Genomic DNA, 17,337 nt, shown 5'->3' on the forward strand with positions numbered 1-17,337 from the left:
CCGAATATGTCTGTTCGATACTATAATGCTAGCCATTTTGAACTATCAAAACTTTTTAGTAGTCAATATTTATGAACATTACCAAAAAATGTTTTTCGTATATTTTCAGACTTCATCAGAAGTATTGGGCCATTATTTAAACTCTTTTGGCGTGGCATTGAGCATTGTGGTCATTTTATGCCTATTCGCCCAACAGGCGCTTTATTTGGGATCTACTTACTGGTTAGCTTTATGGAGTAACGATTTATCCCCTGTCATGATGAGAAATGGAACAATCCTTACTAAAAATCTTGAGCCACAAGACACTAGAATTGCTATTTACGCTGTTCTAGTGGTTAGTCAGGGGCTATTGCTGTATTTGGGCTCATTCTTGTTGCTGTTAGGAAGCCATAGAGCTTCCAGAAAATTAGATTATGAAATGTTGACTAGTGTCATCCGATCACCAGAATCTTTCTTCAATCAAACACCGTTAGGTAGAATTCTGAATAGATTTTCGACCGACGTAGACGAGGTGGACTCAAAGTTGCCAGATTCATTTTGTAAATGTTTGCTGAGATTAGTTGGCATCATAAGTAACTTCGTCGCAATTTCCATAGAAATTCCGGATTTTATTGTGACATTTCTCATTTTTTCCTTGTTTTTCTTATGTGTTCAGGTAACGATATTAATATTTTGGGGCCAAGACGTCAACCTGATCCCCATTGTGTTTATGGTGTGAATCTTCAAGAAAGTTAAGCTTTGTTAGAGTTGGGTTAGATTTAGGTTATGTTCAAGTTATTTTTATTCTAGGGCTACGTTAGGTTAGGTTAGCTTTAGGTTATGTTATGTTACATTTAGGTTAAGTAAAGTTTAGTTAGGTAAAATTTAGGTTAGGTTACGTAAGGGTTTAGAGTAGGTTAGGTAAGATTTAGATTATGTTAAGTAAGGTTTAGGTTACGTAGAAGTTCAGGTTACCGTCTTCTAATAATATTTTCCTTGGTAAATTTAAAAACTGACCATAGCATTGACACAACCTTCTTCAGAGACTGTACGCCAAAACGAGTCTTCAGTTGAAGAGAATAAACGGCACAACTCGATCTCCGTTGTACTCACATTTCACCGAATCCTTAGCTGGAGTACATGTTATCAGAGCCCATGATGCTGTTCACAGATTTGTTCGTAAAGCTGAATCACTTATCGATAAAAATAGAGATGTTGAAAACCTGAGAAACTATTCAGTTAGGTGTGTTATTGAAAAAAGTTAAAAATGTTCTAATATTTATGTACAAAAATTTTCTTTATAAGATGGCTGTCAGCAAGAGTTAGCGTCCTGGGTTCGATTCTAGTTCTCTCAGTAACACTATCAACGGTTTTTCGAGACGGTGAAATAGCTCCCGCTAATGTTGCTTACATAATACACAATGTCCTTGCGGTAATAGTTTATTTCAAAGATATGCGTTTTTTGCTTAAGCTAGTATTCTTATACATAATTGAGAAAGTGGTTTGTTTTTTGTAAGTTTGTTCTTTATGCACAGTCAAATTTCGTTACCAAATTTGACCAAACTTCAGGCTTGCTAGCTTGGGCCGTGAACACCTGACCATTAAGCGTGTTAAGAACTATCTATTCTAGACCCGTAAAATTTTTGCTTTATGAGCAGCCCCTAATTAAACATCGTCTTATGAAACGCACATGGGAAAAACAAAAGTGTCTCTTCCACCAAGGTCCATTTTTAAGGGGATCAAACTTTACGAAAAGCACTTGCAACCTCCCTTGCATATTCACTCACTTCGAATATAGTGCTACTACTCGCGAGAAATGAAGTCCGCTCTTTTTTGTCCATCGCACTCTAGAGCGCCACCAAGCACCGCTACCATAGTATCTCGTTTAGGGCCTGGAGGTGCAAGCCTGATTATACCGAAACGACTACCTCACCACTGAACAATCTGATTAGCTTGAATTATACGCTAACAAAATCTGGCTAAAATTGCTTTTAGACACTTCTTGTTTTTCCTTTGTAGTTTTTAAAATTATAAAAAAGTTTCTTTCTAAACACCATTTTCATGCGGGTATTTCGTAGGGGTGGACGCAAAAACAATTTATGTTTTTTGCTTACATACATAGGAAACTCTTCCCCATTTCGAGACCCTTAAAATACACGAACAACGCCCGGTAGCTTATCTAATGATTCATTTTTACCGATGTGTGCAATTTTCAGCTATTTGTAATGTTATTCAATTGCACAATCATTGGAACTAATGTGGAAGACTCTTTCATATCTGTTGAAAGAATAATTGAATATTCACGTTTGCAAACAGAGGTAGGTCTAGTAGTAAAATTTTCATTTATATTTCGAATTTGTGACTAAAATATACAAGTAATAATATCTCTACCATTTTAACCTAGGGTGATTTGGAAATTCCGAAACAAAATGTCAATCGATTGTGGCCAGAAAATGGGGAAATAAGGTTCAACCAGTATTGTGCTCGTTACAGAGAAGGCTTGGATTTGGCCCTGATAAATATTTCAATCGTCATAAAACCGAGGGAAAAGGTTGGAATAAAGTTCATTTGAAAAAGTATTTTTAGATAGATGGTAATAAAGACCAAACAAAGAAATCCTCTACCAAGAAGAGAAATTCTCTTCGCGGGATTCATTCTCTTTATTGCAACCCTTTACAAAATTCTGTCACATCTGTACATATCCATGGTCGGTAGAAAGAGAAAACATTTCGAAAGATGTTAATAAAACAAATTATCAATAGAAAATATTTAGGGCCCCTTGACACCTCAATTTGAATCAAGAATTGGAAAATTTTTTTATAAATATACAAGCAACACAGGGAATTTTTGTAGTGCCGTGATAATTTTTAGAGATGAAAAAAGAGCTTGCGTTACATCAGTGAGCACGTATAATAACGAGAGTCAAAGGGTAAGGTATAACTATAACGGTACAGCCCGATATATCTCTCACGCGCACCTACCTCGGGGCACAGCCAAGGAGACAGATGTCACGTGATCCGTTAAGAATACTGGCCGTAAAGATACATCTCTGAATTTTTTTTCTCTTGTGCGCTGATTGCGCATGTGTGGAACTCTAATACCAAACCACAGCTCGGTTTTGAAAGGGAGGGGGGGACTGACGGAGAATTCGGTCTCTCCGAGCTTCCTTCTCATACGTGCTCACTGATTACATCACTTTGATTTCGAAACCTAAGTTCAAGCTCAGTAGGTACCCATCCGCATCTCGAAGTTCCATTCTCACGTTGCGGTGACAATTCCTAGTTTCGCTTGTATGTTTTCTTGAATTCAGTTACATAATAAGAGAATTTCGTTAACTTAAGGTCAAAACTTGTGCAGAACCATAGAGGTGCAGACAAAAATGAAACATTTTTAAATATACAGTAGACAAGATTCACAGCACAAGCTGAGAGCTTTTTGATTTGTTGAATCGTAACTAATATCTATGTATGTATTTTTACATAATAAAGATTGGGGTAGTAGGTCGAACAGGAGCTGGAAAATCTTCGTTAACATCAGCCTTGTTTCGTCTAATCGAAGCCGCAAGCGGTAGCATTATAATTGACGGAATAAACATAGCTGAAATCGGACTGTCAGATCTGCGATCTAGACTAACCATCATTCCTCAAGATCCAGTGCTCTTCGCGGGAACTCTCAGACTTAATCTGGACCCTCTTAACAACTACTCGGATCACGATATTTATCGAGCTATCGATCACGCCCATTTAAATCTATTGGTGAAAACATTTCCGGATGGTTTGGAGCATGAAATTGCAGAAGGAGGTGAAAATTTAAGGTAAATAAAATAGAAATGCATGCAATGTGCATTTTCCTTTTTATAATAGAAGTTTCACTAAATATTAGGCTTTTTTAGTGTGGGTCAACGTCAATTAGTTTGCTTGGCTCGTGCTCTGTTGAGAAACACAAGAGTGTTAGTGCTAGATGAAGCCACAGCCTCGGTGGATTTTGAATTGGATAACCTCATTCAAAGAACAATTCGTCAAGAATTTAATGAAAGCACAGTCATAACTATCGCTCATAGAATAAACACTATAATGGATTGCGATAGGTAGGTATCTACAGTAAATTAGCACTTGTGTGATTGTACTGTAAACGCAAACCGTGTTATTGTTTTTCATGACGTTTTTGACGGGGTCCTTACTATTTCCGGTATTATTCTTGATTTCGTAAATCTCCCTTATCGAAGAAGTCCTAACTTGTTGTTCTAACTTAAGTACAAACAAAATGTCAACCAAATTAAAAGTTCAAATACTTTTGTCAGACATTATACAATCGAAAATTCACCTACATTTTTTATCAGTATCGTTAGCGTTCAGCCACATTTTATGAACGCTACCATCTTTCAATTGATAATTAAGATAGCGTAGTCATACGCGTTCATCTTTCCCTTCATAAAGTGTGCTATTATACAATAGACCTTTTCGACGTAAAAAGGGGGTAGGCAACCCTCAGTATCGGGACATACAAGGGGTTTGACACATTGCCATCTCTGAGCACTCTCATGATACAAAGAGAGTCAGACTAAAGCGCAGGCTCCAAAAAACGAGATGGAAGGCAAAGTATTTATTCCGTGTCTTTCCCTCTTAGTTACATCAAAATTTTCTATTATAGTTTTTATGGTATGATAAATGTTCGCATGAAAATAGTCTGGAATTAGCGGAGTAGGTGAGACAGGGAAACCTTATCTCTCCATCTCCATTGTGTAAGGAAAACTTTGTTGGCAAAAGAAGAAGGCAGCGTGACCTCCCATTAAATATAAAATGAGCGTAAAACCAGGGGCGAGGGGTGGACAACCTTTTCAGCTAAAGGGTCAAATTCAAAAATTGGAACTTTGTCGCGAACCGCAAGTTTCAAATTCAATATTAAGAGCGCGGAAATAAAGAACATAACCACTTTCTTATTTAAAGCTGTTTGCACACAGCGAGGGAAAACAGCTTCCCAAATTATTGAGACTTATAGAGGGGAAAATTGGGGATATATAAAAGTAACCAAGACCCAATTTAAAACTAGTGTTAGTCCTCCCTGGATAGTAACCCATAAATTTATTAATATATTTCACATTTTTCAGAGTAATGGTAATGAGTCAAGGATGTGTGATTGAGTTCGATAAACCTTTGACTCTGATGTCAAACAGCAAATCCATGTTCCATAATTTAGCCAAAGAAGCTGGTTTATTGTCAGAAAACAAGTTGTAAAGAATCTTAAAATCTTTTTACAAATAAATATCAATCAGTATGGTTTTGAGGCGTTATAACTCCTAGAAATGCAATAAGTACGTTGTATAGAGGCTACTTTGAGTTGCAAGTGTAAATTTTGATAAAACTGTCGGTAAGAGGTGGTTACTTGTAGAAAATTCATTGGTAAAATAAAAATTCCAATCGAACCTGCGTTGTTTTTTAGGAGAGAAGACTTATTTAGATTCTTCTTTATGTTTAAGTCTTGTCCGTAAGAAAATAATAAATTGAGTTCCTTAAAAGTACTGATTGTACATTTTATAAAAATTTATAACTGGCTAGGATGATAAATTTAAGTTTATATTCATTTATGGCGTCGCTTCTTGGATTGGAGAAGGCATGGCTATCCATTTAGCCTCATTGGTTGTGTATTTAAAATCTATTTGAGTGACCTCGGGGATATAGTCAACAAATTTGGTTGGAAGGTTAGGTTAGTTTGTGTTCTTGAAGCTTCAGACTCTAGAAGGTACCATTAGAGGTACATGTTCGTTTCTCCAATTCGTCAGAACATTTTTGTACAATTTTGAAAACATTCACAGCTGCTTATAAATGAACTCATTTCACAGCTGCATATGTATGAAAATACCTACAACTGCATCTATATGGTTTTGCCACATCATTCCCTACATTCGTTTTAAATCTAAGCCATAGGAACAGCGCGAAGTATTTTTCATTTTCTAACAATGTCTCTGCAGAACAAAGTTGCTTTGATAACCGGCGCTGCTTCGGGTGTTGGGCAAGCCACGGCTATCCATTTCGCTTCACTTGGAGCAAAACTATCCCTGGTAGATATAAGCCCAGACTTCGAAGAAACTTTGAAGCAATGCTACGAAAAAGAATTAACCGAAGATCGCGTCCTAACACAAACCGTCGACGTCACCGATCTAGTAGGCCAACAGGAACTTGTCAACAAGACTGTTGAACGTTTTGGACAACTAGATATCTTAATCAACTGCGCCGGTTTAATAGGTATAGAACAAAATTTGGAAAACTTTTCTATGGAATATTTCGACAAAATCATGGACATCAACTTCAAGGCCTGGTTGCGTCTGATTCAAATTTGCACGCCACACTTGAAGAAAACCAAGGGATCAGTGGTTAATGTTTCCAGTAGATCATCAACGTATGTGTATCCTTACAGTCTGACCTACAGCGTGTCGAAGAGTGCCGTTGATCAACTGACACGTTTCGCCGCTCAGCAGCTGGCCCCATTCGGGATACGGGTTAATTCAGTTAATCCAGGACCAATTAAGACCAACATCATTAAAACATTGTCAATATCGAGAGAAGAATGGATCCAACGCGTCGAAAGTTTTAATAGATTTGCTGATCCCATGGAAATTGCCAAACCCATAGCGTTTTTAGCATCGGATGACGCGTCATTTATAAACGGTGTTCAATTATTGGTAGATGGTGGAAGGTTTTTGAATTGCTAATTGGTATTATTTTATTTAACAATGGGTTACGGATTTCCTTTTAAGTAATATTAAATATCACCACAAAGTACTTATTTTCACCTTTATTTATTATACACGTAAATGTTGCACAATTTTCTTTATATGTCGGGAAGAGGTAGGTTGTTGTTGTTGTACAAAATATATTGGGAAAATAAAAATTGCAAACGAACCTGAATTGTATTTAATCAAAAGAGGTCACTAGAAAAGATATAGGTAGATTTTGGTATATGCCTTGACCGGAAGTAAATAATAGCTAGGTCGATATATGGGTACGTTCAGTAACGAAAATCTCAAGGAAATCGCTGTTTTCTTGATGTGTGGTTGATGGGCTCGAGACGTCACAGTGACGTAAAAGGCTGTTGAACGGAAAAGTGACACTTTGAAGTTAGCGCTGGTTTAGAAAATGGAGTTGGGGAAACGTCTTACTGGCCCTCAAAACGTTACGAAGCGCAAATGGCTCTTTTTAAGTATAAACGAGCTTACAAATAATGAAATTGTTTAAGAAAATTATGTCTATTTGAATGGTAGAAGTAGTTTTGTAATGAAAACTAATACAATTACTGTAGGAATAACATTATTGGAATTTAGTTTTTAAATCCCGCGCCAACTTTTCGTCTGTCAAGTGTTCATCAGTCAAACGCTACGTCACGCCATCAAAAAAACCATATCGATTAGATGGTTTTTTTGATGGGCAAGCGCTGAGCATCATGACGTCAAAACCGGAAACGCGAAAAAGCGTACAGTAGGAAAAATCTCACATCGTTTAGTAAGCGCTGTCACCAAAGAGGGTTACTGAACGTACCTATATAGTTTCAAACACGCTATTTAAATCTAGACGTGTTTTTAACGCCACCTATTTAGAACTTTCGATTTCAAAAAATTACGATAAAAGTGATTTAATTTAGTTCAAAATTACACAATATTGTATTTTGTTTAAATAGTAGGTTTTCACTTACATTATATTAAATAATGGGACTGAGATATGTGTTAAATTGAGTTTAGTTTATAAATTAATTGGTGTCGCCACTTTGTGAATTGGAGAAAAGAACGATATGGGTCAGTTTGTGCTCTTGAAAACTTTTTGAACTCCATCAGGTTTTGTTTGTTCGGAATTGTTTTCATTCTCTATTAGAGTAATGACAGTACTACGTATGCAAACGTCAAACCCTTCTATCTCTTACCTCAGTGTCATCCCCCTACTGGGCGCGTACAGTAGTCCCACTTACAAGAGCGCGACCAGAGGGAGGGATACACAGTCTACACCCCCTCTCTACCACCACTAGTCTAATGGACAGAATAATGACAGCTGCATACATTAGTTTTTCCTATACCTCTGTATTCTGTTTAATCTAGCAACCAATTTTTGTCTATAATATTTCGCCGTATTAAAATGAAGATAAATTATCTACCCACTTATTTATGTGAATGAGCAACTTCATATTTCTATTTATTGGTAAGCAACTACTGGAATATAAAATAGGATAATTATTTAAGTTTTTTAAAAAGTTCTATTCGGAACTGTTACTGTTTTCACGTAAACATTATCCTCTCGTTACAACTCAACAAAATTCTTGGTTTGCCATTATAATTCCTTATTTTGTTCATTCTAAAGTCGATACTTCTCTTGTGGAACAAATAGAGAATATGCGCATTGGAAACTATTATTGCCCGTTCAGACCTAAAACTACGTTAATCTAGTTAATCATGACCCTAGGATTACTAAGGGAACTAAATTAAGGCAAACGTGTAAATAACTTTCGGTTTATTCTGAGCCATTAGATGCAATGACTAAAAAAAGTATTCATCTAAGCTCTGTACTTGGGCGTCTTAACCTTTTGGTCCAGAAAGAACCGATTAGACATGATCAATGGAAGGAATGAACTAAAAGCATTGTTAAATCTAAAAAATGAATTTGTGTAAAAATAACCTAAACGTAAATTTATCCCTACCCAGGGTTAAAAAATATAGATTTAGTTAACAATGTTTTTTATCTCGCATATATAAACCTAGAGATGTGAGTAGGTAATTTACCGTCCGTAAATTACCGGTAATTTACCAAATTTGGCGTAAATTACCGATTTATATCTTACCGTAATTTTAAAATGGTAGTTTACCGGTAAATTACGTAAAATACCGCGGTAATAAGCCTGTGAAAGTATAAAATACCATAAATTACGGTAATTTTTGTAATTTCAAAATTTTAATCGGTAATTTACCGGTAATTTTTCGGTAATTAACCCGGTAAATTACCATTTTTAAAAATTACGGTAATTTCACATCTCTATATAAACCGTAAACGCTATTCGATAGATCAGTTCTCCAGTTTAAAGCTTCACTTGCAATTTATTATTCTTAGTTAGAAATTGACTGCGTCATAAGAGTTTTCATGACAAAATAAAGTTTTTTTAACACTAGTTGAAGTTACATGTAAATGAAGCACTATTAGTTTATTATAATTAGAATTAGTTACCGCAACGATAAATTCAACAAGCATCGCTTTCCTTTAGCATCTAGCAACATCGAGATCCTAGTTTAGACTATAAATAAATGTAGTATAGCTAATTTTTCACAACTCCAATTTCAAATATTAATATCAAAATATGTTCTTGAAATACCGAAATGAAACCCAGCTCTATAGCTACGTAACTGCTAAAGGCATCGAAATGTCGAAAAATGTTTCTCATATTTTTAATATATATTGTGAAATTCCATTTCGTGCGCTGATGCATTTAATTTTCAGAGTTTAAACAAATTAGTTGAAGATTATTTCGGTGATGACAGCGGCTACTGTTCCTGACAACAGCATGAGAAGGAAGTAGAAAGGAACAGTAACGCTACTGAGGTCCAAGGCGATCGTGTTTTTCAACGGTCTCTTCCAAGTGACCTGTTCAATTGCGTGATGGAACTTAAAATTCTGAAACTTGAAAGTTTCCATTTCGAATAAAGGTGTCATGCTGCAATAGAACATTCGGCAACTCTGTTAAGCCGCGTTTACACGAGACCCTTTGGAACCGTTTTCAACCGTTTTAGAAATCCTTCTTGAAAAATATATCTGCATTTTATCGTAAAAGATCTCTGTTTTAAACAACATAATATTCCTTTTTGTACTTTCCAAAACGGTTTCAATGTGTCGCGTGTAAACGCTTAAGTCATTTACTACAATATTTGTACTGACATCAGTTGGAGATTCTCGTGAACTTGCGGACTGCTTCTCAACCAAGTGGTGTTGAAAATCAGGTGTAAGTAATCAAAGCGAAGATCGTATTGCGAAAAGTAAAGGCCTTCTTTGCTCATGAAAAAATCTTTACCGTCCGTCGCCGAATCAAGAGTCAGGAGTTGTCCCATCAGCCAAGTCAGATCGGAGTCTGATACGATCAGAGCTTTTTCCCCGGAAAGAATAGGAATGTAGTTGTGAAACTGCATATAATCTGCCAGACTAGTGAAAATATTCTCCTTATCGAGTGTGTCTAGCCACCTCTGGACAGCTGGATCTTGGCCTGCCTATATAAATACGAACCAACAGCGTTAGAAGAATAGAGGAATTAACAAGGAACCGCCTACATACTAAAACTTGAAGAGATTCGAAAGTTCCGCTATCTTCAATCATTATAGGTGTAATTCCCGATTTGATCAAGTCCGAGAGGGTGTCGATGCAGTTGTAACTTTCCGTCGTGAATTCCGTACGCAAGAAACAACCCAAGAAAAACAGAATGAAAGTCGCTCCGATTAGCCACGACGAAGCGAGCAGACGACAAGTAATGTGAGGCAAAACGACGGGAATCGCTACAAATCAAAATGGTCCAGTTCGTTTAATCTCTAATTAAGGGGAAGACAACCCTTGGTTGTTGAATCCCCCATGTTAAAATAGCTGGCGATAGAATCTGACGCAATGGGGATTTATACATCTCCGAGTGACGATGGCGTCACGGAGAGGTATTACACTGGACGTGTCTGTCACCGCGTTCGGAGCAAACGTGTTCACAGAAAGTAATTTCTGGCTTCTACGCCCATCGTTAGCTTTAAGAAGTACGCAACGATCGGCTAGGATTACAAGAAACATCTAACCTCCCAATGACAGGGCTTCCACCAAAGGGTCGCGCAATTGCGGGTTTTCTTATCATTCATTATGAATCAATCGCCTTATATACGGGATTTACGAGAGGTATTTCTGTTGCTGCCATAACCTGTCGGCAGCCTTTAGCCAGTGGCTGACATTCCCTGTCGTCGAACGCGCCCCGTAGCCATGACAGACCAACTCAACTCTCCGAAAAGAGGGCGGTAACCTCGTAAGTCCCGTATGCCCTAAATTTCCAAAAATTGTTAAAGAGACAATGAGGCATACGCTTGAATTCAACGTCAACAATAGCTATGTTTAAAATGATTTTAAGAATAAAGTATCTTAAAACGATTTAACTAGAATTAAGGTAAATTAATGACGATTAAAATAATTTATATCAATTATTTTATTTAAATATTTAAGAAAAACCTCTTAATTGTGTCTCGCCTCTGAGAGGTTTATTTTGGTTTCCCAACTTGTTTTATCAAATATCAGCGGTCACTTAATTGCTTACGTTCGGAGCACAAGAGCGAGGCGTTTTCCCAGACATTTTCCAGGGTTTCTTTGGCCAGTTTCTTGACGAATTTCTTATCGGTCAACGATTTGTATTTGTTGGTTACGATGGAGTGAATGACGAGCAAAATTGAAACAAGGACCAGGGTCAACACTGTTAAAATAGCCACCTAATTGATCCAACCATGTAATTCAGTTAATTGAGCAGTGAGTGGACTGTTTTTGAGCTAACATTACATCATTGTCCATATTTAAGAAGGAGAAGGTAGTGGACATGACTCTCTTTGGTGGTCCGGACACTATAGTCAATTTGGTCGTTCCGTAAGGCGGAGACGGAGTGTAATATTCCAGTCGATTCTCGAAGAGTGAGCGCGGCGTGTCGAACGCTATAACATGAGATTTCTTAAAACAGAGAAATGGTATATTTATAATTTGTACTTCAGTATACTTATATTCGGTCTGATTGCTCTTTCACTTACTTGGAAATACTGAGGATGAGTATATATTTTATACATGTCATAAAACCACACTCTATTTAGTTCGTAAAATACCCTACATAAAATGGGCAAAATTGAATTACAGAAGAATGTTAATATTTGTTAATAATTTTCTGGGCTGATACGTTTTTAAAGGAATACAAAAACCAAAATTTAAAATTTGGTTTTTCTTTTACGATGACATCACGGAGAGGTATTACACTGGATGTGTCTGTTTGTGTCTGTTATCCAGTTCGCAGTTGGCGAAACGGACCAAACGTGTTTGCCGAAAGCAATTTTTCGTTTCTACCCTCATCGTTTGCATAAAGAAGTACGCGGCAACATCACGGAGAGGTATTACACTGGATGTGTCTGTTTGTGTCTGTTATCCAGTTCGCAGTTGGCGAAACGGACCAAACGTGTTTGCCGAAAGCAATTTTTCGTTTCTACCCTCATCGTTTGCATTAAGAAGTACGCGGCAATTGGCTAGGGTTACGAGAAATGTCTAACCTCCCAATGGCAGGGCTTCCACCAAAGGTTCACGCAATTGCGGGCTTTCTTAGCATTTATTGTGAATCAATCGCGTTATATACTCTGAATTTCCAAAATTTGTTAAAGAGGCATTGGCATTCGATTGAATTCAAACGTCAACAATAGCTATGTTTTAAAATGACTTTAGGAATAACGTTTCTTAAAACTAATATTAAGGTAGATTACTGACGATAAAAATAATTAGTATCAATAATATTTATTTAGTTATTTAAGAGAAAACCTCTTGACTCGGAGAGGTTTATTTTGGTTTCCCAACTTGTTTAAAAACACTGTCTTTAAAATCGAAAAGACGTTGTCTATCGTCTATCGACTTTTGCAATTACTGATTCATGGCTTAGTTCGGCATTTAAAAAGCAGGCTGGAACAGTGTATATGATAGGAATTTTAAATAATTTGCGGCCAAGAGCAAGCTAATCGCTTTCTTTAAATATTATTTTATTTTACGGTAAAAACTGCTTTAGGAATAACAAAAAGATGATATTCAAATTCTACTACTTTCAAACGGAAAATAAAGGAAAGTAATTTCGTATGAGAATAACCCTTTAAGTGGATTATTTCAAAGGAAAATGTTTTTATGTAAGGTGCAAAAAGGAATGTAAATTTGCTACATTAAACCTTTACTCCCCTATCTCCCATAAACATATTGATTTTTCATCTGGACGAGCCAAAACAACTCTTTCTTGCTCTCGGCCTTGTTAATAGCCGAATCCTAATAATTTTCTTTTAGAATAACCCTAAGCGTTTTGATGTAGGGTACTAAAGGCAACACGCGAGGTTATAGTCGATTTTGTACATAAAAACCTTACTCCCCCATCTCCAATAAGCATATTGATATTTGATTTGGACGATCCTGTTTATTGACCCAACGAGCCAAGACTAGCACATTAAGGAAACTCTTCCTTGCTCAGCCCAGTTAATAGTCAAATCTAATTGCAAGTGTTACAAAATTACTTCATGTTGACGGATCGTTTAAAATATTCCTCGAAGAATTGGTATCGCACCACATTGATTGGGTACGCCCAATATTCCTAACAAATAATAATAAAAAGCTTAATTGTCTTCCATAAAAGCAATTCTTGGAATGGGACCAAATGTTCATAAACTCACGTAGATTGTCGTAATGTTTACAGGGGTTTCTTTGGTGTACCTATAATAATGAGTGCTTTTTAATATGAATAATTAGCAATTTGAAAATTCAAATTTTACCTATACTTAAAATATCGATCATTTCCAAGAAATTCCATTTCTCTCATTCCCATTTTAGGGCCTACGTAATTTCTCGCATGTACAATCCGAAATTTTCAAAGGCTGATATATTTTCGATTGTTTATCATAAGTCACTGTAAAAAACAAGACTTGTTAATAGCGCTTGTTTTTTAACAATTTATAAAATTCTCATTATTTCCCTTCTAAATAATTAAATTTTCGACTTTTCATCGGTAAACATTTAAAATTTATGAAGAAGCTTTAATTTTTGGTTTACATTGAAACAAAAATCCTTAATCTGGGGGCACCTGCCAAGTTTAGCACTCCGTACACTCGCCAAAAGCACTCCGAACACTCTTTTCTCAAAGCAACTTTAGCTCTTTTAGCGCCCTGTATCTTCGATCTGGGTAATGGTAGAATTATGAAATTTCATATACTAAGAGCAGTTAATTAACATAGCCAAGTGACGATATGTTTTATATAAAGAAATTCTATTAAACTATATAAAACTTGGCTGTACATGGGGTCTCAGAACATTTTACGGTGTATCAGTTCCATAGCTAAGCTTGGCATATTTTTACATGTTACTATTATTGTTAGGATAGATTTTACCTATTTGTGTCCCTTAACCTGTTCTCTGGTATCTATCGACAACGCGTCGAGGGTTCTTTTTTCACCCCTCTCTCTTGGAGGCTTTCATTTCCATTTACGTTGGCGATGAGAATAAACTATTAATGGGCGCGGTTTTATGCGAGTGTGCTTAACTATTTTGGAATCAACGCTTTTAATTTGATATTTGCCAATTAATTGTTCGTGAAAATAGCCAGAAAGTGTATCCTTAATTTAAAAAGAAAAATTAACAAACCACGTACTTGAAACCCTTTCAGATCTATTATCCATAATTCCAGAAGTAGGAGGAGACTAGAAGTAAAGAGCTCTAGTATTGGTAATAGATCCTGGCACTAGTGAACAAATTTGAGGATTTTATGCCGCTTCCATCGCGCCTACACTAGAGAGAAAAAAATTGGTCGAGTTCCAAAAATAATTTCCTACCCCCTTCCTCTGAGCCTTGAAGCCGCGGAACACGGACGCGGCTGCTTGAATCTAGTTCGGCCGTCTACCGCCGCGAGTGTCTCACGTTTTGGAGGGAAAACTCAGAAACCGGTACCAGAGGGCCAACCGTTGGTGTGTTATCAAGAATATTCACTTTCGCCAAGTGAAGAATTTGGTTACCTCAATACTTCTAGTCCCTTATCCTACTTCTGATAATACCAGAATTCAAATAGAATTATATGAAGTGTACTCGCCTGTGAACGGTTCAAATCATGTTATTTATAGAATAGCAACACTCTGGAAACATCATGCTGAACTTGGGAAATGCGTTATTAACGCCATGTTAACCACTCTCTCACTAGGATTGAACTGTTTCCGATGTCGAAAATAAGATTAGGAAATCTTGAAGCTTGACTCAATGTAGAAGTAAATTAGCTTCGTATGATTACTTTGTTTTTGTTTTTGTGTGTGTGTGTGTGAAGCCTTAAACCCTGAAAGCCTGATCAATATTTTTTTGTTTTTGTTTTGGATAATAACTGTAATTAAGAGTAACATAAGGAGTTGGTTCTCATCGATGATTTGACCGAGTACAATCATTATTCTTTACTATTATTAAACATATTTCATGTTCTGTGACGAAATCCGCTTTCTAGATATATATCTGTACCCTGAGATATATTTGAGGTCAAAAGGTGTGTAGCCTTGTAGGTGACACTTAACAGTTTTTATAGCGAAATCCAATTAACACATTTTTATGCGCACCCCAAATGTAATAGTTTTAAATATTAACAAACAATTTCATGCTCGAATTGCTTTTGTACAAAATAAATTTTTATACTGATACAATTGGACCGAAAATCGAGCTAGGAGGAATACGATGAATATCCTTTCCTCTTTGAAGCTCTCTTTAAAGGCCTCTACGGTTCAGAGCGCGCCCAAACTTAAATACACATTTAAAGAAATAGGTTAGGTCCTCTTGGATTTAGTTGCCCTAATTTAGCCAAGGGTCATGACCGCAAGTTAATCGTCATAGTTATTTGGTGTGATCTTGCGATGGCTTCCATTATCTAGCGCATATTCTCAATGTGTGCGTTTACAGATAATTCAGCTCTAATATGGACAAAGGTTCACCATCATACTGGGAAACTAAAAATTCTAAGAGATCGGTACGACTTGAGATAGTGGAAAGCCAGTCAAATAATGAAATAGATACACAGCTCGCCGTTTGTCTGTGTTCAACAACGTTCTCTATACACTGTCTACATTCTACAGTGTGTTCCTAGAGAACAGCAAGTAGACGTCACACGAAAATTACTTTAGCCGCAACTTTTAAAACTGATAGTTCTCAAAACATACGGTATTATATCAAAGGGTTATAATGCAAAATTTCATGATAAAATATTTTGCGGGAATGGAATTTTTTTTGTGGAAAAACGAAGATAAGTATTTTTTAAAATAATTGATGTTTTATAATCATGTCATGAAAAATTTCAATTTCTGGAACTTCAGTCATTCCATTTTATTCCCTCAAATTTTACTTTTTCTTGTCTTTATCTGCTAAGAAAGTTTTTTTATAAATATTGTTAATGTATAACGAGAGGATAGTGTTTATACACCAACCGAATTGTGAATAGAACTTTCTATAACGCTTGAATAATTTGTTAATTTACTTTTAACTTAGCAGTGGCTTATCAATAAATAGCAAAAGTTCCACTTTCAAGTAAAAAGTGGGTAGACATCCTCAAATTTACGACGGTTTTTTTTAAATGACCATGCATAGGCAATTTTATGGGAGAAAATTAAGTACTACCGAAAATCTCGAAGGAAATCTAGTAGATGTTTTTATCACCTTTCGCGTTTCATATTAACAATAAACTAAAGGGAACCCTTTCACTGCGATAGTGTCTCATACAATTTAACATTAAGTTGGGAAGAGATGGATTCTGGGCTGCAGGACGAGAACTTACTAGTCTTCTATAGATCCCATTTAGACAAAAACTTAAGGGTAGATCATAAATTTATGGCAAAAACTATAGTAGACCATACTAAGTTTTCACCACGAATACTGGACAAACTATGACAGCTAGCCATGGATAATTGTAATCAGTTGGCTTACTTCAATTTAAAAAAAAAAAAGAAATCCGTGAAAGCCATTTCTCTCTGATGTCCGATGTAATTTAATTCCTGTAGTCACGTATTTAATTCCCAGTGTTTAAAATAATTAGTTGAAGATTATCTCGGCAATGACAACAGGTACTGTGAAAGACATCAGCGTGAAAAGTAAATAGAAAGGAACGCTGACGCTTCTAAGGTCCAAGTCAACTGTGCTTTTCAGCGGTTTCTTCCACATGATCTGTTCAACGAAGTAATGGTACTCAAAATCCAGATAGTTGAAAACTTGTGTTTCGAGTATTGGTGCCATGCTAAAATGGAACATTCATCAAGCCTATTAAATCATTTTCCCATAAAATTTATACCGACCTCAGTTGGGCGTTCTCGTGCACTTGCGGACTGCTTCTCATCCAAGATGTGTTAAACATAGTGTGTAAATAGTCGAAGGAAAGATCTTGTTGCGAAAAGTAAAGTCCTCCTTGGCTAACCAAGAAATCTTTAACCTCGGGTTTGTAGGCCATTATATATCCCAAGTATGAATTTATTTGTTTTTCCGTTGCGATCAGAACCCTTTCGCCAGAAAGAATCGGAATGTATCCTGTAACTTTACTATATAGAGATGGATGATTGAAAACATTTTCAACCTTGAGCGTGTCTAC

General features: G+C 36.3%; 3 protein-coding genes across 3 annotated transcripts; 1 reads left to right on the forward strand and 2 right to left on the reverse strand.

Moving 5' to 3' along the window:
* The first annotated feature begins 335 nt into the window (after positions 1-335).
* On the forward strand, positions 336-5,529 carry LOC149710241 (ATP-binding cassette sub-family C member 2-like). The gene is made up of 8 exons (XM_089860774.1): positions 336-655; positions 1,023-1,222; positions 1,285-1,411; positions 2,196-2,297; positions 2,384-2,530; positions 3,468-3,793; positions 3,872-4,066; positions 5,087-5,529. The coding sequence occupies exons 1-8, from the start codon at positions 419-421 to the stop codon at positions 5,211-5,213; spliced, it is 1,461 nt and encodes a 486-aa protein (XP_089716900.1). The 5' UTR covers positions 336-418; the 3' UTR covers positions 5,214-5,529.
* Positions 5,530-9,461: 3,932 nt separating this feature from the next.
* LOC149710242 (uncharacterized) lies at positions 9,462-13,695 on the reverse strand. Its single transcript, XM_089860775.1, has 9 exons — positions 13,514-13,695; positions 13,415-13,454; positions 13,259-13,335; positions 11,759-11,831; positions 11,486-11,681; positions 11,281-11,433; positions 10,275-10,492; positions 9,885-10,210; positions 9,462-9,663 (listed from the first exon to the last, which is right to left on the reverse strand). Exons 1-9 carry the CDS (start codon positions 13,564-13,566, stop codon positions 9,462-9,464), a joined length of 1,338 nt encoding a protein of 445 aa, XP_089716901.1. The 5' UTR covers positions 13,567-13,695.
* Positions 13,696-16,734: 3,039 nt separating this feature from the next.
* On the reverse strand, positions 16,735-17,271 carry LOC149710243 (uncharacterized). The gene is made up of 2 exons (XM_089856009.1): positions 17,048-17,271; positions 16,735-16,989 (listed from the first exon to the last, which is right to left on the reverse strand). Exons 1-2 carry the CDS (start codon positions 17,197-17,199, stop codon positions 16,788-16,790), a joined length of 354 nt encoding a protein of 117 aa, XP_089712135.1. The 5' UTR covers positions 17,200-17,271; the 3' UTR covers positions 16,735-16,787.
* Between the last annotated feature and the right edge of the window lie 66 nt (positions 17,272-17,337).

The sequence above is a fragment of the Phalangium opilio genome, unplaced genomic scaffold (genome assembly GCF_054372755.1).
Source record: "Phalangium opilio isolate 3A_F unplaced genomic scaffold, DU_Popi_V2 ptg000011l_1, whole genome shotgun sequence".
In the NCBI taxonomy this organism is placed as follows: Eukaryota; Metazoa; Arthropoda; class Arachnida; order Opiliones; family Phalangiidae; genus Phalangium; species Phalangium opilio.